Source organism: Pogona vitticeps, chromosome 1 (genome assembly GCF_051106095.1).
Source record: "Pogona vitticeps strain Pit_001003342236 chromosome 1, PviZW2.1, whole genome shotgun sequence".
In the NCBI taxonomy this organism is placed as follows: Eukaryota; Metazoa; Chordata; class Lepidosauria; order Squamata; family Agamidae; genus Pogona; species Pogona vitticeps.
Genome location: NC_135783.1, coordinates 34424773 through 34450010, shown reverse-complemented (window position 1 = coordinate 34450010; position 25238 = coordinate 34424773). Strand labels below are relative to the sequence as shown.

Here is a 25238-nt window from a genome sequence, read left to right as displayed (position 1 = left end):
TAAAATTGATTAAATTTTTAAAAATTGGATTTTTAATGATTCAAATAAAAATGATTTTTAAAATTTAAATTGTGCTTTAAATCAATTTGATTTTTAAAAAATCATTGGTTTTATCTACTTTATCTATTTTAATACAAAGCACTCTTACTAAAATGTTTCCATCACATGTTTGGATATGTGTCTTTAATAAAGCATAACAATGGTAGTACATAATTTTTAGCTTGTTTGAGCTTTTGCAAGAAATCAAATGACTTTCTTTTTGACAAACTTGAATATATTTCAGTTTGATTTTATGTAGAGAACATTAGAAACGGCTTTTTCTAAAGCTTTTTTCATTTTTAAAAATAGGAATCATGACTCTGTCACCATTTGATCAAATGAAGACTGCTTCCAATATTGGTGGGTTTAATGCAGCCATAAAGAATAACCCTCCTGCTATGTCTCAGTACATAACTGTAGGATCAAATCCTTTCACTGGTTTCTTCTATGCACTTGAGGTATGTCTATTATGAGATAGTCATTGTCAAATAGAATGGTCTGACAGGAAGATGGAATTTCTTTTTCCTCCTGTCTGTTCTAAGTTATTTTGTTTCTGCTGACATTCTGAAGTTTTGGTGGGTTAATGAGAATAGCTTAGCAAGAGAGTAAAACTGAGATTGGCATAATTTGTAATCCAGTGTCTTTGATAAGTGTGACAACATGCCTTAGATTAGGGTGGATAGGAGGTGGATCTGAATCTACTGGTAGATTGACAGCTGATCTGCAGTAAATTAACCTAGGATTCCCAATTCTCAATTCTTCAGCAATTGTAGCAGCAAAATTACTTTCTACCCACTTAACCCAAATTGTGGCAGTAAACTGAAGAAATCTTGGAGTAAACATAGTGAATTTTTGTGTGGAAGGACTGCAATTTTTCCCTCCAGTTCATATAATTAAAACAAATTCCTTGAATCAGAATTGGTTTAACATTTTTACATCAAGCTGTGATGGGTGGGTCTCACGGTTCTAATAAAACAAAATTAAAAAGAGGCAAACCAAGAATATATTCTGAAATGTTTGCTGCACCTACCCACATTAGTTTCATATAAATATTCAATAGTTATTTTTCTCTATGAAGAAACCTTTTAATAGGTTAACAGGCATCTGTAGTTGGATTCACATTTTTCTCTTAATTCCATTATTCAGCATGATAACTGCTAGAAATTGAGTCATTATTAGTTAGTAGCTTGAGTTCCTTCTTCTTTGTATTAATCACATGCTTAATGTGGTTCTTCTATCAAATACGATTCTTCTATCAAATGCATTATTTACTGTTGAATATGAGAGTTCTTTTTATTAATCAGATTACTGTCCAACTGACTTGAAGTACTGAGCCTCAGCATCTTTTAAACAAATCTTTAAAAGTTTGAAACACTTGCAAATCTCTTGGTTCCTAAAGTTTTTTATTGCTGAAATATTAAGTAGCTTGTCAGCACAGAAAAGGAATCATTTTCTTGTACTTGAAATTATATCAAATATAGCAGATTTTTCAAAACTCTTAACTAGCTGTTCATTAAGTAGGCTTTTCTGTTTCCTGACAGGCTGTTCATGAATCAATGTTCTAAGGAATTATTGACTATGTTGAAAATATATGAATTACTTTTTGCCTTTCTTTTAGGGTAGCTCACAGCCATTATTGTCTCATGTTGCTTTAGCAGTTGCAAGCAAGCTGACATCAGCATTTTTTCATGCTGCCAGGTAAGGCAAAATAGATTGTAAGTATGGTGGAATTTTTTTTAATGATTGTTTCCTTTAAACTGAGATCATAATTATGTTGCATTTTTTTGTTTGAAGTGGTTGGCTTGGCTGGAAGAACAAACAGGAAGAAGAGCCTGTGCAGAAGCAGAAACCTAAAGTAGAGCCTGCAACTCCTTTAGCTGTAAGGCAAGTACTTAATAGAACAGAATTTCTTTTCTTTGAGAGGAGCCATGTAACTATTCCTGTGAGTTGCGTGGAAGCTCCAAACATTTTGCCCAAGTACATGCTAGCGTACAAACAAGATTTCTATTTTCTTTATTCTGCCATAACAGTCTGCCATGTGGTGTGTCTCTTCCCACCTTGTAAGAGGCTGGCTGTTGCCTAGCCCAGTTTTGCTACTGCCCTCCTCAAGAGTGTGTGAGACAGGGTAGAGGTTACACAGGGGCATATTTGGAATGACAAGATATGGTCTAGCAGTATGTGAATGAACAGCAAGATGCTAAAGTTCCCATATTCTTCTTCCCATCATGTGATGTGGCTTAAAGTGAACCAACAAGCTATAGTTTATGATCGCTTCCTTGATCATCCAGCTATGGCCAGTCAGCAACAGAGAGCACAGGAAATAACAAGAGCACAGTATTACATCCTCTTACTTGCCTATTGCCAGACTGTTCATATTTTTTAAATCGGAGGTCTTTTTAAAATGATTGATGTAATTTGGAGTGCATGAACTAGTATCCCCTTGCAAGGATTCTGTTGGGCCCCTGTAATATGGGTATGTGATTGTGATTTCTAGAACAAGCATGTCTGGCCTTTGCCTCACATCCTTCTGGTGTTGTCATTACACACAGTATATACTTAAAACATGAGTCTCTGGAACCTCGTTATCCATCTAAGCACTGGAACCTCGTAATCCATCTAAGCAGGCCTTCCCCCCCTAGTTAATTCCTGATTCCCCTCTCTTTTCTTTCCTCGTGTTTAACCTAATTGTTGAAAGTTTTTTATGTAAAACTGTTTTTATTCATTGTTGTACCCCTTGTTGTAAGCCGCCTAGAGTGGTCTTAACCGACTAGATAGGCGGGATATAAATAAAATAAATAATAATAATAATAAATAATAATAATAAGAAAATTCTGAATTCAGAATTCTAGCCTCTTGCTTGCTTGATGAGTAAGTCAGACTATCTGATAGCAAGTGGGGTCAGAGAATGCACAATATGTTTTACGCTGATAATGATAGATGGTTTATTGTTACTAATGAGAAAGCTAAAAGCTGAAATTACTTAAATTTAAGTGTTTCAATTTCTGTTTTGATTTTGGGAACTTAAGATAAGCCATGATAAGCATTTATATGAAATAGCAAAGGATGCAAAAGTTGGAGATAGTTTTTATATATTTGGTTTTATTTGGTTTTAGGTTTGGAATTCCTGATTCTCGGCGCCATGGAGAAAGGATATGCCTTTCTCCTTGTAACTCTTTGGCAGCAGTAACTGATGATTTTGGAAGGGTTCTTTTGTTGGATGTTACAAGAGGAATTTCTGTTCGTATGTGGAAAGGTACAACATGCTGATATGTTTTTTGGGATAATATTATTTGGGACAGTATGTTAGCTCATGTACTTGAGGAAAGGTGTGTATTTCCTGTTTCAGTCTTTTCTACTAATCAGTAAATCTACAGATGCATAGATTTAGAAAATGTCACAATGGTTAGATTTCAGCTCTGACATAGTGACATCTATAGTGTATGTTTGAGTTTCCCAAGGCAATCTCTGTCTCACAGAGATATATTTTGGGAGAGTATTCCTCTTATACACTTCAGACATTTTGTCATATATTCAAATCAAAATGTGGGCAGATTTGGGGCATATAGAGGTAGAAACTCCTGTGTTTATGTTAGCTCTGAGGAGGCAAAAGATTAAAGAGATTTCTTGTTTGAATCTTGTAGTGAGTGATTCAAATGTGTAACAGGAAGGTTCTGAAGTGTCTGCTGGTGTATTGATTTGTGAAGGTTAAAGAGTCTCCTTAGATGTTTCTCGACTTCCTTGAGAGTGAGTCACTAGGAGTGAGTCAGCGGCCCTTCTGCTCCTATTCTGTTCAAAATGTGGATCTTACTAATGATTATTTGCTAACCAGCACAATATGATTTGAAATATGCAACTGTTACAGTAAAGTTCAGCAACGTAGTGAACAACATTACCAGTTGTTCTTCAAGATTGTAGGAAACCAATAAAAAAGTATCAGAGAATCTTGACATGATGAATCTCAGAAACATCTACTTGCTTCAGTAAATATCCAGATATGCTCTTCTTTACATCAGGTTACTAGTAATGGCGGACACTTAACATGACCCCATGATAGAGACTCTAAACAAGTTTGATGCTATATTGGCTTCTATCAGTTGCGCATTTATTACATATATAAATACAGTATATAAAAACCTAGTAATCTCCACTACCTTTTATAGTGACCGCGAATGTTCTCTTCTCAGATCACAAAGTGTGTATGTAGAAGTTACTGGAAAAGTGTGAATGGAAAGGCTACTCTGAGTTATTTAGTTAAGAATGAATTTGTTGAAGGATAGTGCATTGCTGGCTGAAGGCGTGGGATTAGCATATCTGAACGATGAAAGTAACAATCCCAACTTGCAACCATCACACATATGGATGAAAGAAATGAAAAAAAAAAAAAGACAGTATATGAAGAATCACTCTGGCTTCTTCCACCCTCCCCCCCATGGTTACAGAACTGATCCCCCCCACACTTTTATTGCTGCCATAGCCATTTCTAATCAGTGTCACAGCATTATATTGCTGTGTATGCAGATGTGCTTTTTCTCTCTGTTGTTTCGTTATATGTTTCAAAATATTTTTCTGCACAGATACTGCTGTGCAAAGAAAATCATGTATGCAGTTGCGTGTGGCAAATGTATAGATGTCTGTTTAAATACACATGTGTAATGCAGCTGCAGCTGACAGGAAACTGGAAAGCAGCAATGGACCTGGAGGGAAAGATACTGCATACACTAGCAGCCAGAAGAACAGGCATCAGTCATAACAAGAGGGTGCTAGTTAGGGGCTGAGTGATGTCAGAGGAAGAACTGGGAACACCTGCTTTAAACATTATGTCATACGTAGGCAAATAAGCATCTTCACTTACTTTCATTTGCAGGCTATCGTGATGCTCAAGTTGGTTGGATTCAGATTGTGGAAGATCTACATGAAAGGGAAGCGGAAAAAACAGATTTTTCTCCTTTCGGCACTTCTCAGGGACCAAGCAGAGTGGCTCAGTTCCTGGTGATTTATGCTCCCAGAAGAGGAATTTTGGAAGTATGGAGCACACAACAAGGTCCAAGGGTTGGAGCCTTCAATGTAGGAAAACACTGCAGGTGAGAAATCAAATGAATATACAGCATGAACCTCAGGTCATGCAGAAAAGTGTCTTACTGTTTACTTGTCTTCTGGAACTCACCATAGGGAAGACTGAGACTATTCAGAGGGTTCAAAAGTGTCTTAGTTCTTTGTCTTCATCCACTATGCTTTTCTCTCTGTTGTAGAGGTTTTTATTATGCTGATGAAGAATGGTGACGGTTGTCAGAAAATAAGACTCTAGCAGTGTTCTCTTTTAAATTACCTAGTTGTCCCTGATCCTAGAGGTTTTCCATTTGCCTTTGGGAAAAAATTTAAAAAAGCTGTTTCTGTTTCACTGTATTTATCAAACTTGTGTTTAGGTTGCTGTATCCCGGTTATAAAATAATGGGCCTAAACAACATGATGAGCCAGAGTTGGCATCCCCAAACCTACCAAATATGTCTTGTGGATCCAGTCTCAGGAATAGTAAAAACAGTTCATGTACCTTTCCACTTAGCATTGAGGTAAGGCTTGTTGAATTTCACATGGTATAATTGATCTAACTTATCAGTTAATTTCATGAAGATGCAAGACTACTGTTTCAAAGTGTAGGAGAGGCTTTTCTAGGTTATTACTCTTTCTCCATACTGCTAGTATGCAATTATTACTTTTCTGTAATAATTTTATCTTTAAGGGAAGCCGGATGTCTTCATTTGAAATTGTCCTGCTCTTCCAGTGATGTTGCATTATTCCAAACAATAGCACTGTGGTGCTGGAAAAAAATACAACCTCCCCATCCCCAGTTAGAAGATGCAGTGTTGCTCCTAATAGTTTGGGGGATGCAGCTGCATGGTGGTCACAAAGAGTTTTTCAGTTGCACCTGAATCTTGTATGCACTTAACATAAATTTGTCACATAACTTCATCACTGTGGAGGGTGAGCATGCAAGCGTTGGCAACAGTCATGTATTAATTTAAATATATATGACTGTGGAACACTAGCAGACTGATAATGCCCGTATGATTCTGGTTCTTGGGGACAAACCAGAGGATAAATCTTTTATGCTCTTCTTGTGAACATCTAGAGGCATATTTGCCTGCTGGTAGAAACAGAATACTGGAGCATATGAGCCTTACCCTGCTATAGAAGAATTATGTTGTCTCTTCCTTTACCCCCAATTGCTGCAATATGGACCTTTTGTTTTTTTTAATAATGTGTTTGAAGATTGTGTGCTTCATTGTGTATAATCTAAGTAAGTTCATGCATATCATTTTACGGGAAAAGAATCATGTTGGGTTTATCGTTAAAAATATCTTCTAGTGATAAGAAGAGTGAACGAGCAAAGGATATGCATTTAGTGAAGAAGCTGGCTGCCTTGCTGAAAACTAAAATGTTAAAGCTGGGTAGGCTCATTTTCTTTCTTTGTGTCCTGTTTTGTGTCAACTTTTGGTGCCCTGCTGTAGGCCACCCACATCATTGGGCGGGATGTGTTTCAGTTGCATTTAAAGTGCTCAATTTCAATTGCATTGTGCATGGTGCAAAATGACATCAGTGACCATTATGAATTACTTTCTCTGGGCTCAGCACTGACTGACACATTAGGCTTCCCATGTAGTAACTGTGGGTATGTGGACATTACCTGCAGTTCAACCAGACTTTGTGATGTGTGGTTTGTTTTCATATATTTTTATTGCATATAAATATATAAAGAGAAACAGAAAAAAATGCACAATCAAAGAAGAACCTAATTCAGTGGGGGAAAAGTGAAAAGGCAATAAAAAAAATCCATGCATAAGGTTCAATAAAAGGTGACCAAATATGTATTCTGCAAAGCCCACATGTGTGTGCCACACACTGATATGTTGAAATGGCTCTTATTCATTGCTTAGTGCATTGAATAATTTATTGTTATGTGCTATTAAGTTGGTTCTGACTTGGAGTAATCCTGATAGCATTGTCAAGGCAAGCTCAAGGAGCGAATTATCATTGCAGCCCTTCACTGAGTTTCCATGCCTGTGCAAGGATTTTCACGCAGCTCTCCTGAGCCCTTTGCTGACACACTGTTTGTTGCACTGCATAGGAGGGCAATTGTCTTTCCAGTGTTACAGCATAACAATCATTTGGCCAACAGAAGCGTGGTATTCAAACATAATGGAAGCCTGCATGGTTCTGTGGTACAGCTACAGTATTCTGTGTTTTGATAACTGCAGCACAGGTAATAATGCAGTGTATGAATGATCTCTTTGAAATCTTTTTCCCTGCAACCTCTTTTTAAAGTATGAAATTGTATTATTTTTCAACTTCTGTTGAGCAATAAACTTAAGACCTAGTTTAGAATAAAATGTAATTTACGTAACTTATGTCCTACTGAACTACATAAAATTAACAGAGAGATACCAGAATTGTGCTGAAGAAAGTGGGGTATAAAGGAACATTAGAACAAATGTGGTTAGTTTGCCCAAAAGTAGAAGAGTTCTGGTGTGAAATAATTAGTTGGGTAGAAAAAATAACAAATCAAAGAAGAGTTCCGAACGAAATTTTATTATTATTCTCACTACTCACCAGAGGGAATGAAAATCTATCAAATGAAGAATTAGTGGTAAACCTTATAGGGACAACATGGAATGAAATCACCCGGTGCTGGAAAGATGCTCAGGGCCTCACTTAGCAAAAATACATAAATAAAGTATGGGCAGTAGTGCTGATGAGAAACTTACAAATTGGGTCAAATTGTATAGAGAGGAGATTAAACAAGATAAATGTATGAAGATACTGTATGGCACCCCCTGTTGAAATCTGATATTGAATTTAAAAAATGGAGTAAATGAAGTGGACAGTGGGTTGGACTGCTGGCTAGTTGAAGTGGTGTCAGCTAGACATAAAAATGCAATAATGAGCCATGGAAGAGACTACATGAAAGGATAAAGAGATAATGTAAACATTGTGTATATAGATGTAGGCATAAGAGTTTATGAATAAGAAATTTACTATTGTATTACAATAGGTATTGTTTTGATATGCTATTTTGAATGGATTGAGAGAAAATTAAATCAATTATTTAAAAAGAAGAAAATAAAAAATGTAACTTATTGTTACTTGATACGGCTTGACATTGTTGCAGAAGGTTTTGCTTTTATTCTATAGCAGACTTTCTCAAAGCATGTTAAAATAAGTGCACTATGAATGTGAGGGCAGTTAGATTAATATGAGTCATGTTTTAAGGGAAACATGCTCAAAATATATGAACAGTGAACAGTCATGGAGAAGTAGTTGACTTATTTGCTCAAGTAAAGAATTTAACGGGTCCAAGAACATCTTGATGCCTGTTCCTTTTCTCTAGTTTTTCAGAATATCATATAGTTCCCATATAAGTTTTAGATAGCATTCTATAAAAAAGAATATGATGACTAAAATGTTCTTTAAGAGTTAAATTCCTGAAATGAGGAAGCAAGAAAAACAGCCCAAGAACTCTGTGAACGTTTTTTTCCTGCTCTCAACAATTGTTTATGCTATTCTGCACTCAGTTATGTTAAATGTGATGTAGTTATAGGACAAGTTACACAAATTTAGTAATACAGTACAACTGTATAGCAATGTTTATTCTGCATAAATTGTTTGAGTTCGGGAATATTATCTTGGAATAGCCTATATTTCTGAGATGAATTTAGTTTTTGCATGGAGAGAATCACGATGACTTTAACTTATCCCTGTGCATGTCAGAAATTCTTGCCAAATTGCCAAAAAAAGAGAGTTTAATTGGAGACTAGACATTTTAAATGGAGGTGCTTTTTGCCTTGTGTATTATCAATTTTGTTTCGGCTTATTTCTAATCAACTGAATTTGGACTAGCAGTTTTTGAGTTTAAACTCTAGTTAGAAAAGAAAAGCTATGAGTGAGTACAACATCTTTTGACAGTAACTCGAAAAAATCAGAGCAAACCAACCAGGTTGCTAGGCTGTGTAGCTCCTGTGGATCTGGCAAGAGGCAAGAGAGGGATGCTTCTCTCCCACTCTGCCCTTCAGAGCCCCAGGAAATGTTCACAGGATGCAAAGCGTGAGTCTCCTTCCATTTGACTTTGACTCTCCTCACTGGCTTTCCTTTCAAAACAGCCATCTCTAATATCCATTTTTAGGAGATGAGAGGTGCTGCTTTCCATTGCAGGTAAACAAGTTCAGCTTTGCCACAGAGAAATACTTTCCTATGCCAGCAGTAAACAAATCTCAGGCTTAACATCCTTATTCTCATGGCAAATGATCCTATAGCTGTGTATGCAAATTTATTGCTCTTGGGGAAAATGTAACTTTCAAATTGCCATTCGAGAGTGTTTTTTTGGTTTTTGCTTTTTTTGGTCAATATCTCATTTGAGCAAACTGGAAGAGCATATGTGTGCATTTGTTTGGAGGTCTGTTTACCATTTGCTTCTGCAATCTGGATAGAAGGGGGTTTGGTGGGTACAGTTGGGTGAGATGGTGATAAAAGAATTTGTATCTGTTGTTGAAAGTGGCTCCCAGATTATATGGAAATAATTCTGTAGTAAAAAGTTTGGTGGAGCTTTAGATAGGGATTACACTGGGTATTCGGTCAATAACAGGTATAGCAGAGTTATTTTTGTTTCTTCTTACATTTAAAGCCATCCTAGTATTGGAGGTAGCAATGAGGTAAGGTAAAGGCATGGATTCGATCTTACGTCTGCTGGTCTTCTGACCTTACAGCACAGAGGCTTCTGTGGTTTAACCTGCAGCGCCACCACGTCCCTACACAGTTAATGAAGCAATTCCTAAAGAATACATTTGCTATACTTGCTTACTGATGCCAGGATTTGTGCTAGTTGTGACAGTAGGTCCAGGACTGCAGTGCTCCAACCCCTCTAAGAGTTTCAGTGAAAGAAAAAAAATCAACTTCATAAGGAGAATCTGAGTATTTGTGAATCTCCTTCTTAGATCTGTCTGTTAGCAATAATTGGCCAAAATCTTGTTGTGTGGCTCTTCCTGTGCCATGAAAAGGGTGTAGCAGCACCAACAACAGGAAGAGGTTGCCACTGAGTAAAGATTTCTGTTTTCAGTTTTGGAGTGCATGTGGTTCACATGCAATGAGACTAAGTCATGTGCACCCCGAAATAGAAAAAGGAAGTCTTTAATCAGTGCCAGTCTGCTACTAATAACACAATTCCCATCGTGCAGGCAGACCACACCCAAAAGGTTTTTAATGCTGTATCAGAGCCAGAGCAATTTACATCATACCAACTGGACAGGAATAATTATTCTGCATTGTCCCTAAAGTGATATGATACTGGGGGATGGGGGGATCTTTGCTTTACCACAGGAATCCCGGGATTTGCAATTCCATTCCCCAATAAAGTATATGAAATTGATTTTCCTAATTTTTCATTGTTATGTATTTATTGTCTTTCTTTCCAGATGTGGTTGAAGGTGAAGTGAAGGAGCTAATTCTTGATATTAAATATCCAGCTACTAAAAAACAGGTAATTAGCTAGGAAGAGATTTATTCTGATGGTTAACAAGTTTTGAATCAGAATTGGACAAATGGTTTGTAAAGACTTTCTGCGTGCTTGGCATTGCCAGTGTAGTAGTTGAAGTGCTGGACTATGACTAAGGATCCCAGGCTCGAATTTCCTCTTTGCCTTGAAGTTAACTTGAGTCAGTCCCTTTTTTAAGCTCACAGATGTGTTGTGGGAACAACTGAGTGGAAGCATTTAATTCTTGAAAGTAGTCTGTAACAATGAAGTGTTGTTCATTTTCCCACCAACATGTAGAGTAGCTGTATCTAGATCTGTATGGGGTAGGGATCTTGACTTCTGGTAGTGGTCTGTGCCTGCCTGGTTATGCTCCTGTGACTCTTAGGGGAAAAAATATTGCTTTAGAATATTTTTCATTCAGTTTACTCACAACACACTTCCTGAGACTTTAAAATCTCGCTTTTGAGGTCTGAATCATAGTATCGTAGAATTGGAAAGTTGGATCTTAAGCGTCATCGAGGCCAACCCTGTGTCAAAGCAGGGAATCTTCAGCTAAAGCATCAGTGTCAGATGGCCATCTAACCTCAGTCTAAAAAACTTTCAAAGAAGGAGGGTCTGTCACCCTCCAAGGTAGTCAATTCCACTGTTGAACAGCTTTTTCTGTCAAGAAGTTCTTCCTAATGTTTAGGCAAAATCTCCTGTTTTGTAATTTGAATCCATTATTTTGTGTCACTGCCCTCTGGGTCTACATAAAACAGTCCATCTTTCAAGTGACAGCCCTTCAGTTTTTGAATGTGGCTGTCCTATCGCTTCTCAGTCCTCTCTTCTCCAGGCTAAACATACCCAGTTCCCTCAGGTGTTCCCCGTAGAGCTTGATCTTCAGACCACTTACCATCTTGGTTTGCCTCCTTGGGACACTTTGCAGCTTGTCAATATCCTGCTTCAGCTAATCTTAGTTAGAAATGGTAAGCACAGGACTAGTTTAATAGGCTTCACTCCTCTCCCCCTCCCCCATCGAAACCGTAATCCTCAGCAGGTACTCCATGTCTCCAGGTTATGCTGAGCACAGCTTTTCCGTCCAAGAAAGAGTGATGCTAACAAGTAGTGAACACCATTCTACCACTATGGAACACTTTTTGGTGCTACCTTTTAGTAGTCTAGTGGAACTGAAGTAATTACTATGTGTTTGGTCTGTTTTATTGATAGGCTTTGGAAAGCATCCTGGCAAATGAGCAACTGCCACTGTCTTCCCTGACAAACATCACACAAACGTTGATGGATACTTTAAAAAATCAGGGTAAGTGAGAATTAATTTTGTAATAAGCTGTTCTGTGGCAGAATTCAGAGACAGGAAAATGGAATTGCTGGAAGGTTTGTTCCCTGTCAGAACCTGTCCCTGATTGGAGACAGGTATTTGGAAGGATGGATCCTATTTCCCAAAAAGGCAGGAATAACATGTTATTTTTATAATATTACTGACTTAAATTCTTCATAGTTCTGTCCACATCCAAGCATGTGGCAGAAAAACCCTCAGAGACCCTTAAATAGTTGCAGGTTCCCCCTCAAAAAGAAAGGAGAGGGAGACAAAGTTTGTTGGGAAGTCCCTTTCTGTTTGGAAAAGCAGGCATTTCTGGTCCTCATACACTACGACTCAAGTCATACTATTTCCAGGACTTGTCTGGCTCATCGGCCTCCTCCACACTAGTCTAGAAGGTGTCTCTACACCACATACCAATCCTTTGTCCCCTCAGTATAGAAAGTGTTGCAGTCCTTTCCATTTCTCTGTAGAGGATCTTTCTGTCTAATGAGAATCCTCACTTGCATTTAACACTTTCACAGTCCACGTGCAACCATCTAATGTATAAGTGGATTATTCGGTGGAAAGTCCCTGACTCACTAGTCAGTTGAACAGTGTTCGTTCCATAACTTTTGAATAAAAGGCAAACTGATTATCGTGTAGTATAGTGTTGAAATTATACTTGCTTTTCCTTCACATACATGGGATATTTACAGGAAGGTAATGGAAGGCCTCATCTTCCTCATTTTGCATCCCTAATTTTGCATTGCAATCTCAGCCTTTGTAGGAACTCACCTACTTCAATGGTGAGGAATGATGCTGTGTATTTTGATACTGTACTTATGAAGCTGTCAGTGCATACAATTCAATGTTGTGAAAATTGATTTTTTTCTAGTACAATGCCTTCCATATCCTCCCATTTCTTTAAAGCCTTAACTCCCATCTTTTCCAGAAATTATTTCAACTGCTATTGCGTTGGTAGAAAGGTGCCACTGGATACAGGTTCAGCCCATTGTATCTGAAGCAATTATAGGATGTCACATGCATTTAAATTATTGTAATTATAACTGGTTTTAAGAAATCAGCTAGTGAGTGGATTTAAACTGAGTTCACCCACTAACTTAGGATGGTTAGAAAGTTGCTTGACACAAAACTTTGCATTTGGAGAGTTGTTGGCTGAAATTCAGAAGTGTAAAGTTATGCAGTTGTCACAAATTGAAATCAGCCTTATGCAGAGTTAACGTCATGATACAAGATTTCAGCCATTGAATCTTACCACCTCATGTAATGCCAGCCAAGGTAAATAAATAAGCAGTTAATAATGTAAATTCTTAGGTTTTTAATTCTGCTTATTTAACAAACATAGGTAAAGGTTCCCCTTGACATTTAGTTGACTCTAGGTCGCGGTGCTCATCCCCGTTTCAAAGCCATAGAGCCAGCGTTTGTCCAAAGACAGTTTCCGTGGTCATGTGGCCAGCGTGGCTAGACATGGAACGCTGTTACCTTCCCACCGAGGTGGTACCTATTTATCTACTTGCATTTACTATACATGCTTTTGAACTGTTAGGTTGGCAGGAGCTGGGACGGGAGCTCACTTTGTCGCGTGGATCTTATGACTGCTGGTCTTCTGACCTTGCAGCACAGAGGCTTCTGCAGTTTAACCTGCACCACCACCACATCCCTTTAACAAACATAGGTTTCGCTATAATAACTTCTAGATGATGTGCTTTTCCTCAGGCTTTGAAATACTAATTAACCTGTGTCAATATTGACAAACTAGGTTAATTTTTTGTGTTGAATGCTATTCCAAATTGTGTGCAAACTATGCCTTTAACCCTAATCATTCTTCAAGCCAGAGATCTTATAACTCAAGAGGATTGTGCTGTCTTGATTCTTTCTCTTGTGTGTTGCTCTCATACTCAAACACTTGGAACTTGTTACTTTATTAAGGTCTTCCTTTACCTATGTGAAGTCCAGGGATATTGGCAATACTGAATCTGAAGAAGTACAGTGACTGTAACTGGTGGTTGGCTAGTGCGCGACTGACACTTCAAGTATTTCACTGGGAATTGAAGGATTCATGTCCTCATTTCATTGAACCGTGAAACTCACTGCTTTGTTTATTTCATGAAGTTGTATGAGGATAAAATAGTGATGAGAAGAACCATTTACCTTCATTTTTACTGAAGAATAAATGTGGAGTCCCAGTTTAACTGTGATTTTAACATAAATAGTTCAAAAACACATCATATGCAGTGTCAGGTATTTCACCACCTCCTCTTGAGGCTTAGGTGAAACACAGATTTTATACTTGGAAAAAGGTTGAACAGATTGCTTTATGCTCATTCTGTGCTTCTGAAACTGTAAAATGGTTTTGCTACTTTTGAAGCTGCAGAGTAGATCTGTACTGAGCTCTGTCTTGTGTTCAAAAGGGGCTGCTTAGTTATCTCCCACTAGCACATTAGGTGCCATCCCAGCTTTTACTCCTCTTGGAGCCAGGCAGTGTATTGGGCAGTGAAATCTTGGAAAAAGCTGTGTCAGTTTCTCGATTCTGACCTGCATCAGTTACAAACCTTAAGATGTCTCTTAAACTACCCCACATCAGACATGGGGATCTTACACCTGTGGTGGTCTGCTCCTGACTTAATTTTGGGCAGATCTCCCCAACACAATTTCAGCCAGCCATCTCAAACTCTTTGTTTGCACGTTTCATACATTTCCTGTCAAGGTGACTTCGAGTATCTTCAGATCAGTGATTTTTCTCATCTTCATGGTGGAGGCAGGGGGTACAATGCTTGTTATATCTCTACATTTCTCATTTCTCTTGTTTCATACTCTTCATATGCAAATACCTCATAAGGGATACAACTCGTGAGATGCTATTCTGATGTTATCCTCTTCTTCCCTTTTCCTATCCTTCTGACCTTAGAAGGGCCGCCTTCTTTAACGGTGAACTATGCAGAACTGCACACATTCATGTAGAAACAAATTTGTTTTTAGGAAAGTAGAATCTTAACTCTTCTACATTGCTAGAACCCAACACTTCCATCTCTTCCCACTCCCCGATGCCTCTGTTAAGTACTTAAATGGGTGTTTATATTCAGTAGTTTAAATTTGTGCAGTGTTGTGTAAATATGACAGTTTGTGGGAGGATTAAAAGCCATAGTATGATTTTTGGGGGGAATGGAGAGAAGATGCTTTATAAACAAAAAGTACTCAAGTACTGTACGTGTTTGTAATAGGATACTAAGGAATTAGATTTAATTGTTAAGCATTAGTAGTTGGTGGTTGTTCCACAACACTCAAATAGTCATAAACTTTCCAACCCTTTGCATTCCTTCACCCTCTGCAAAACATCTGAAATCAGCATCAGTTTGCCTCATGTGTGAGGCAAATAATGCTTGTTGCAAGGCCTGCTTCCATGGTAGTGGGTGCAGTGTGAATATTGAAGTCCCCAAATTAAAAAGATGGAGAGCTCCTAGAAATAAATTTTATTTATTCTCTTTATGTGTGTTATTTGACTTGAAGATGTGCATTTCCCCTTTAGTTGTGAGCCTTCAGGGATTAAAACGATTCTATATGTATAGGAACTCCATCGTGCACATTTGTGCTGTGAACAAGAGAGTTCCTTAGATTAATATGTTCAGTCTAAATGCCTCTTTATTTATTGCTCTGTTTTGATTTCAGTGGCCTGTTTAAAATTCCACTTTGAAAGAGAAGTTGACACTTCCTTTGCCTGTAGGCAAAACTCATCCAGACTCTAACCTGGTGAAACAGAATCCTCATGCAAGCAGTCTGTGCATTGGAATGATTGCTTAACAGGGAGTTTAATGAAGCTGCAGAAGGCATTTGCAGCTCCATTGCACATTCATTGAGACTAACGTGCATCTTTCTTAATCCCCTCCCTCCCTGCTTTTTCTCGACAGAGATGGAATGCATTGATGAGGGGCTGCTACAGTTCTGTGCAAACAAACTGAAACTGTTACATCTTCATGAGTCAGTCATCAGTCTAAATTCTGTGGCTATGCCATCTGAAACTGTACCATCTGATAATGTGAGTAATGGCAAAATGTCTTTTATAAAGAAATACAAATGTATTGAACAACATATAATAGAATATAAAAAGGTGTTTGTCTAAGTTTTACACTGCTGTCTCAGTTTCTATAATTGGGGCTGACAGTATTTGGCATTAGGGAAGCCAGACTGCTTTTTGGCAAAAGAATCTCTCAGGTTTGTATTATTTTAATTCTTAGATCAGGGTGGGCACAATCTGAGGACTTTGGGACCAAACTGAAGTCTTCGGGTGAAAGCAAAGGCTGCATCAAGCCTGGAAACCTCTGAGAAACTCCATAAAAATAAGTAACAGGAAGTGGCTGGATGAGTACTTCCTGTTTATTACGAGGGTTTGGAAGAGGCTTTTTGGGGCCCCCAAGTTCAGGAGCAAACAAACAAAAAACAAAACACTTCTGGGAGCTTTTTCTTTTCTTTTACTTCCCAAAAATCATCGCTGGATCACCAATGGCAAGATCAGGACTGGCGGTGGCAATGTGGTGACCATTTTTGACTTTTAAAGGGTCACCCTTTCCAAAGGTGCCCAAAGAATTCCCCGGGGCAAAAGGGACCACTAGGGAGCCTTGGAACGAAAAGGCTCCGAGGAAACACTAAAGAAGTTTTTACTTAGTTTTAAGTGCACGTTTTTGGCATTTGATCCAGCTTATATCCCAGTGCAAAGTTAGCCAACAGCATTTTGCCACTGTAACTGCAAATATAATGGTTGGTGTGATGTCCAGTATTTACATAGGGCACTCCTTCTGCGGAAGGACCCACAGCAATCTGACAAGGGCAAGAGTGTCCACAGTTGAAGTTCCTTGTGTATGAATATTAAATAAGTGACTGGCCATTTTAATTTCTAAGTATTGCTTGATACTTAGCAGTCAGTTTGATGAGCATACTGATCTGTGCCTAGATCTTTGAAATGTTCAGAATGGTGGTTATGTTTGTGTTCTTGCTTGTTTCAAGCAATATATGCAGGATATAGGCATTACACGGAATGCATTTATTTTACGGATGGTTTATGAAGCATTTTCACCACTTAACTAATAGCCACTTAAGATAATGGTTCAATTGATGAAACAGTATGGGACAGAATAAAAAAAGAATCTCAATAGGGTCTTGCAGAATTTCATTGAGACCCCTCCTCCCAACATTCCCTGACACATTCCAGGGGATACAGGAAGATGCCTCTCAGATTATGCAATATAACGCAGCTACTCAGATTGGAAAAATTCTTGGATTGGCCCTTTAAATGGAAACTGTTGAGTGGAACACTATGGTAGCATTTCTGGGGTGTCTGTGGTCTTCAATGTTGTATATTTAATTTATTACTTTTAAGGACTTGGCTAAACTACTCAGATTAGAAGAAAAAGAGTTTACTAGGCTACAGATGTTATTGGAGAACTACAAGCAGTTGAATACCCAGACTTCTGTTCACTTTGCGGAGGATAAAGATGGCAAACTACCTGTGAAAACCTTCTTGGAGTATTTGGATTATGAGAAGGATGTGATTCATGTGAAGAAGTTGGAAGAGAAGGAATATGTGGCTTTAGGTATGAACCCTTGATGATAAACACTGCCTTGAGTGTGGGATCTTCAGTGCACTTGGGTTTCCACTCCTGCCTAATTTCAGGTTCCTTCTCTGTTGCAAAGACATGTCAGGCTCTTTCTGCAAAAGCACCATAAGAAGAGGGATGTGGACAAAGGGCTCTAAATGAAGGTCATACTGGACCCCTGTGCAGTTATAGTCAATAACTGAATGCATAAACAGGAATGGTCCTGTGCTGTGCAGCACTTCCACTACAACACTGCAGTGCTGTGTAGCTCTACCCTTTGCCCGGCATTACTCTTTGCCACAGGATAGATGTGAAGGCTGCATCCACACAGATGTCTGTGTAGCACAGCTGGGTTCTCCCATGCTAAGATTACCTGCACTGCATTAAAAGTGATCTGTGTGGCCATAATACTAGGGCTGCAGTCTCATGAAAAATGCTAAAAGGATCAGCATTTACTGCCTGTGATCAAAGGCAGTAGTGAGGAGATGTTGGGGGAAGGGAGGAAGAGCAAAATGTAAGTACGTAGTTTATATTCAAATTATTTACTGCCCACCTGCATTGGTTCAATCAGCATTTATTGATATGTATTGTATGATTTACAAGCAAAAGGTCTTTAAGGGAAGACAATGTTTAACCATCAGGAAAACTGTGTTATATGTATTTGTTTGTGCAGGAAGCTTTTTTTTCTGGAAATGTTTACATGGAGAAAGTTCAACAGAAGAAATGTGTGAGACACTCATGTCTGCAGGCTTTAGCCCCCAGCTATTATTGGTGAGTACTGTACTATCTTTTTTGTTTTATTCAGTATAGCTTGCATCAAAACTCCATGATAACGTCTCTCTGTTAACATGCTCTTCAGGGTTGACAGCTAGGTGTAGTCTCAGAACAGAATGACCTCCTTTCAGCGGATGTTGGAGGATGTTGATGGGGAGAAAAAAGATCTTCCTATGGGCTTGGGGGATGTTTCCTGTTTTTTCATGCTTGCACATACAACAGTTTTCTGTGTAATACACATCAAGCTACTGTTCATTGACTGCAAGACAAAGTAAATAACATCTGTTGCTGCCAAGTATCTATTACTAAATTGGGTTGCCTAACATTTTAACCTACCTTATGATACTCCTACATCGATCACCCCAAACACAGGATGGGGAAAGCTCCTGGACTATATTATGAGAGAGGTCTATCCAATGTGAAGCAACGGTTTAAAATGGAAGTACTGTTGTACTGTGTATTAATGCTCCAGGGAGCTTATTGTTGTGGGAAATGTAAAAGTCAACAGAATCGCTTTCTAATTCTCTCTAGAGCTGAGAGCTGAACATCGCTAAGCCAAATCTCTTTTTATTTTTACGAGAAGTCTCCTAATTCGTCTTTTTCAGTCCCTGGTTCTCAGTGTATGGCTTGCTAAGGAAAAAGATATGCTACATAGAACACAATCCGTTTGTTGCCTTCATGCAGCGCTGTCCCTTCTTAGCAAAATGACAGGTGAGATGAGTTGATAGAACAGAAATAACTGGTGTGTATGTCTTCAAAATAGACCATTGACATATATCTGTAAATGATGATTAAAACTGTGGACTTTACTTTTATTAGACTTGTACCCCATCCCCCTAGACAAAGTCTACTCGGGGCTGCTTACATAAATAATAAAGCACAACACTATAACAAACATAATAAAATTGTACAAAACACAAAACTTAACACTTATTACTAAATACATTGCCAAAGTCGAGCCTAGTGTTTCATGTGAATTTATTTCAAAAGAAGTGAACCAATAAATACTTCTGAATTTTTCAAAAGGCTCTCTGGGAATGTACCCATGTTCCAATTGTGGTACTTAAAAGGCCTGAATGCATACTCAGGTGCAGCAGAGTTTTCAAAGGCTACTCTTTCCACTATAGTAGCCTGTGCAAAGTTTTTCTTTTCTACTTCATCCTCTAGCTTTCTCTGCTCTTCATCTGTTGTTGCACTGAAATCCTGGCAGTGTATGTCAACTTGTGGATAGGCTCACCATGTTAAGGATCGATCACTCCTCCTATCCACATCTCCTGTTTGTGTAGCATTTTCAATTTGCTCCTAACACTTGTTTTTTTATAATTTTTTATAAAACAGTTCTGTGATTAATTTCTAGTTGATTATTTGTCCTTATCCTGACAGAATTCTATCAACACCTTTTTGAAACATGCAAATTAAAAATAGTCACCTTGAAAGCATCTTGTGACTTCTTTATAAATATCAGCTGTGTTTCTTGAATGTTTCAAGACATTCATGGCTTCAAGATAATGTTCTTGAACAAAATGTTGCAAACTATTGTTTGAAGGAAGCTAATGGAATGCCAGTCCTTTCATGTCACTGAATGGAGAGTGTAATTGTTTTCACATGGCTAATGTCTGGATTTGACCACTGTAGTGCAATTTATGTGGGGCTGCCTTTGAAGACTATCTGGAAAGTGCAGTTGGGATTGAATGTGACTGCAAAAGTATTATCTGGACCTGTCTATCCTGGCATTCAGTCACCATTGAAATCTAAGCTGAATTCAAAGTGCTCATTTTGATTTTTAAAGCTCTTCACAGCTAGGAATATTTGAAAAATTACTTCTTCCTGTATGTAACTATCCATGCTCCAGCTATTCTCTTTGTAGTCCTAAAATCTATGATAGGGTGGATGGCGATAATAGGGAATGCTTTCTTACTAGATGCTCCTCCCTTATGGGGTACTGCCCCAAGAGGAGCTCACCTGGTACTAAACTTAATTTCTCCCCTGCCAAATGAAACATTTATATTTATAGACTTTTTATGTTGGAGTCCTGCGCCTTTACTCCAACCTTCTGTAACTTATTACAGGACTTCTCTGAATCTAGAATTTTAAAAATGACTAATATTTACTCTTAGTATCCTCTACGTTTCCTCTCTGTTCAAATTATTTTAATGCATCTTTGTAAAAATTTTCATAATATATTTTAGAATTTTAATTTGGCTTTGTATTAGATTCGCTGTGTTATTTATAGAACATTATTTACTGGGAAATTTAAACGTACAGTAAACAGTGAAAGGCAAAATTTTGAAGCAGAACAATGTTGCATATTTACAAAATCACATTGGATTGGTATGGTCTTTAAATGACTGTATTAATTTTAGTTAGTTAAAACTGTATCAGTTAACTACAGAAGAGATTTTGGGGTAGAACTCTGTCTTGCGTGAGGATTGGAAACAGCCCTCGTAGCAACACTACTATCCAGTTCTGTATTATAGTGTACCAGCAGATTGTCGACATTGGCCAAAATTGTGTTGCGTAGTAATAAACTGCACTAGAGTAGGCCCACTGAATCAATTGAGATTTGGTGAGTCAACGTCTTTATAAGTTCCATTGATTCAAATGAGCCTACTCTAATGTAGGTTCTTAATAGCAAATTGTTTTACGGTAGTCTCATTTGAATCAATGGAACTTATAAAGGGGTTGACTCACCAAATCTCCATTGATTCAGTGGGTCCTCTCTAGAGTGATTTACTATACTAAGGACAGGATTTGAGCCATTGTCTTAAAAGACCAAGCTTTCTTTCTTTTAGAACTCTCAGGGAACGCCTCTATTCTTCTTAGCTCTGGCGTTTGTTGGAGATGTGTGATGATGTATGCATTATAGGAGGGGAATACTTTTTTCTAAGAGGTTTCCCACAGTTCCTTATAAAAGCCATTTCAGTTCATGTATTTTTTTGAAACCAATACTTTCATTGGTTAGGTGGGTTTTGATCACATTTTCTAAAATTGACTAGATGGTATGGTGCTACAGCTGATTTTGTTTTTAAAAATGTTCGATTTTTGCTTTCCTGCTTTTAGCTGACAACTTTTACACTTCAGTTTTTCCCTTTTTGTATTTAGTTGCTGTAGATGAGTCCTGGGATTCTCAGTCAGTCTCCCCCTGGTGGCAACAAATGCGCACTGCCTGTATTCAGTCTGAAAATAATGGTGCAGCCTTTTTATCTGCCCATGTTGGGCATTCTGTCACAGCACAGATCACTGATAGCATAGCAGAGAAAAAGGTCAGTAAGTTATCTCTTCCCCCCTGAGATACTTGCAATAGCTTCTTTCCTAAAAAGAAAAATATGCTGTTTGCTGCTGCTAATGAGTATGTGTTAAACTCTCATTTATTAAAAAATATTTAAAATTTGGCTTTTGTTGTCAGTGAGATGTAAAGGTAGAATCAGGTGAGTCAGCATAGACCAACTGGCTGTAATCTGACAGGATACCAAATTACTACAGTAATACTGATGCTGAATTTCACACTCTTTTTAGGTATTGCTAACACTAAGAACTGTTCCTACTTGTGTTTCTGTTTAGTACCTAGAATGTAACACTTCATTGTACTTCGGGGGGTTTTGTGTGTGTGTATTAGGCTTTAATGCAGCATAATGTCAGGAGAGCAAAAGTCCTTCTTAACATAATTGTGATGGATAGCATTGTGTAAGAGTTAGTATAACTAGTTGTGCACTTCTACACAAAGGGTTCTGCATCCTCATGTGCAGCTAACTACTCACGCAGCAGAAGCTGTATTGGGGACTATGTCTGCATGCTGAACTTGTGCAACCACCAGTGGAATCTATCTTCTGCTAGCCCAATGACATCATGGGATACAGGCCTTAGGCTCCTAGGAAGTTCAGATATAACACCCTTCTGCCCAGTTCCTAGGGGCTAAATGAAGATACAGTTATTCTGCCCTTTCTCCTGGAATTCCAAGGCAGCATACATTGTCTTCCCCCACCCAGAATTTTATCTTTTCAACAAACTAAAAGAATAGGTTAGGCTGCACGATTGTTACTCTCTTCTTATTTCTACCTGGTTTTTAAAAGATAATACAGTGGTGCCTCGCATTGCGACGTTAATTCGTTCCGCAAAAATCGCTGTTGAACGAAAACGTCGCTATGCGATATTAAAAAGCCCATAGAAACACATTAAAACCTGATTAATGCGTTCCTAGGGGCTTAAAACTCACCGTTCAGCGAAAATCCTCCATAGCGCGGCCATTTTTGGTGCCTTTTAAACGAGGAATCCATCCCAGAAAACAGTGGGTGGCCATTTTGTTTACCCAGTGGCCATTTTGAAATCGCCAATCAGCTGCGTGAAAATGGTCGCTTTGCGATGATCGGTTCCCGAAGCAGGGAACCGATCATCACAAAACGAAATTCCCCCATAGGAAACATCGCAAAGCGATCGCTTTTGCGATCGCAAAAAGTTCGTCACAAAGCGATTTCATCGCTAAATGGAGTGCTCGCTAAGCGAGGCACAACTGTACTTTAAGCTGATCATACAATCTTTTGCCATACCCGTGTCTACTGATAATACATCTGTTATTGAGAGATTTCCTTTTCTTACTTCTCTTCTTCATCTAAGCAAAATATGCATGTGGCAAACCTATATCATAAAGACAGTCATCAGTGGTGATTTGATTGCACTTTTCAGTTGTGTGTATTTCTGCTAAACATTTAAACCTCTGTGCAGAGTCCCAGTGTGACTCCATTGACCAAACACCATGGAGAGTTCACAAGCCATTTTTGTCTGTTAGTTTTCCCATATAACTATAGGTGCTGATACAGATCCTTGGGAAGCCCTTTCGCTCGATACGGAATACTGGAAACTTCTGCTGAAACAGCTGGAGGATTGCCTAATACTTCAGACACTCCTGCTCAGTAAAGTGAGCAAGAAGGCAAGCCAAGTCTCCTCTCTGCAGACTGAGCCACTCGGCAGACTCTCTGTCAAGAAGCTGCTTGAGGGAGGAAAAGGTGATCTTGCCAAAAGAGCTTAGCTTGGATTCAAATATCAGTGAGTGGACCTTCACTCATGCATGGGAAGGGAGGCAAATTTCACTGATTACACCTTCATTGCAGCCCTAGACCTCCTAAAAATGTGCATACTCCAGAGGAGTATGAGAGGTGGTGCAGGAAACTGTATGGCAGAGTGAGGATTAAGGAAGATCGCCTCTCCTTCCCCCCTTACTCTTCTATAACTAGGAACCGCTGTTAGATATAATCATTTTTGTAACTAGAAGGACTTGTTTTCTTCATAAACCAACTCAATCCAACCCAGTCTATTGGGTATCTGTGTTTTCCTTCCATCCTTCCTAAATATAAAATTCTCTCGTAATCTTCAAGGCACTTGCTACTTTTAATTGAAGTTTTGGTGCCATCACATTGGGTCTGAGGTGATTTTGCTATGTAGGATTTGTGATATCCTGTCTATCTGTATCCAGTGTTGTGCTGTTAAGAGATAAAACATGTTTGTGGGCATGATTTCTGTGGTTTGAAGGAGCCTAAGATGAATGTCAGACCAGGTTGTCTTAAACTAAACCTGTCAAAGGTTCTGAATTTTTCTGTGGATTCTGGAGTGTTTATAGTCACTTGTTAATTTGCCCTAGGTTCTTTAACAACCCACATACACAGATTATAATGAAATAGAAACTTACAGGCATTTAGTTTAAAATTGAGAAGAAATCAAGGGCATCAACAGTCCTATTGAATTTGAAGTTAAACAACAGCTCAGCTTATACAACATTTTTACCTTGGTTTTAGGCTGCTTGAGTTTATTTGTTGTTAAATAATTCCAGCATGTTTCTCATGTTGTTTAAGAAATAAGTCAATTTAAACTGCCTTATCTTGAGTCTGGGTTTTCATGCTACAGAATTTTTCCTCATGAGACTAGATTAATGTCTAATAATAATAATAATAATAATAATAATAATAATAATAATAATAATAATAATAATAATAATAATAATAATAATAATAATAATAATAATAATAATAATAATAATAATAATAATAATGTGTTGTCTTAGTGATATTAGAACTCAGTGAAAGGTGCAAAATAATCCCAGTAATATAGAAGAAGGTGGAATCAAGATGTGCAAATAGAACTCAATATGTAAATTAACTTTTTATGGAAAAAAATCAGACACATTATGCTATTAGTATTAGCTAACAGGAGGATTTTGGATTCAGTATGGTGGCATCTGATAAAGGATTTAGTATCAATAGCTTATATGACATGCATCTGTGTTCCTGTACCAACAGAGAATTGCTGATAAGCAGTAGATTTATTTTTCCCCCATGCCTAGAGGCAGTGTCCAAGGAAGATGTTAGGATTGTAAACTATCTTGATGCAGAAAAATATTTTCATGTGTGTGTATCTCTCTCTCTCTCTCTCTCTCTCTTTCTCTCTCTCTCTCTCTCTCTCTCTGTATGTAATTGATGTGATTTGTATCGTGGCATCTTTTTGTAATTGTTGAGTGTCATATTGTAGACACAGTTATGCAAGGCAGTCATATAGAGGGAGTCACACAATACTGTGTTTTCTTCAAAACTGAGCTCTTCATATCTGATGTGGTAACATTTCTTTTCAACTATGTGGTTGTAAGAGACAACTGGGCAAACCCAGGTCAAAAGAGCTCATCCTGTGACAGACAGTTGATGTGATAAGTCCTTACAAAGGTGAGCAGGTTTGGGGTTTATGGGAATTCTGGAGAAGCTCATAAAAATATCTAGAGCAACTGCTGGATTGAAGTGAGTGGAAGTTTTGTACTGCTGTTTGTGGATAATTGCCCCCTCCCCAGCCTTTGTTGTATCTGTAACTATTTATTTCACCCCTTTAATTCCTTAGGCAGCTGCTTCAATACATTGTGTTGGGCGTAAAATGTTTAGCCATTTTATAGATTCAGCAGAATCAAGTGGTCAAGATTTACCTGGATTCTGCATCTTCAGCAGGCATGTGGCTGGTTGTGACCTGG

At 38.2% G+C, this 25238-nt stretch overlaps 1 protein-coding gene across 2 annotated transcripts in view; it reads left to right on the top strand.

Moving 5' to 3' along the window:
* The window catches only part of RAB3GAP2 (RAB3 GTPase activating non-catalytic protein subunit 2), a 57886-nt gene that overhangs the window by 17589 nt on the left and 15059 nt on the right, over window positions 1–25238 (top strand). For both annotated transcript variants that reach the window (XM_072990462.2, XM_078382966.1), the window contains exons 10-24: window positions 349–497; window positions 1658–1737; window positions 1834–1923; window positions 3153–3292; window positions 4904–5120; window positions 5463–5606; window positions 6403–6485; window positions 10500–10564; window positions 11765–11855; window positions 15782–15909; window positions 17248–17461; window positions 18138–18235; window positions 18844–18949; window positions 21341–21501; window positions 23022–23238. In XM_072990462.2, the coding sequence (XP_072846563.2) occupies window positions 349–497; window positions 1658–1737; window positions 1834–1923; window positions 3153–3292; window positions 4904–5120; window positions 5463–5606; window positions 6403–6485; window positions 10500–10564; window positions 11765–11855; window positions 15782–15909; window positions 17248–17461; window positions 18138–18235; window positions 18844–18949; window positions 21341–21501; window positions 23022–23238 (1983 nt within the window). The remainder of the gene's footprint in view (window positions 1–348; window positions 498–1657; window positions 1738–1833; window positions 1924–3152; window positions 3293–4903; window positions 5121–5462; window positions 5607–6402; window positions 6486–10499; window positions 10565–11764; window positions 11856–15781; window positions 15910–17247; window positions 17462–18137; window positions 18236–18843; window positions 18950–21340; window positions 21502–23021; window positions 23239–25238) is intronic.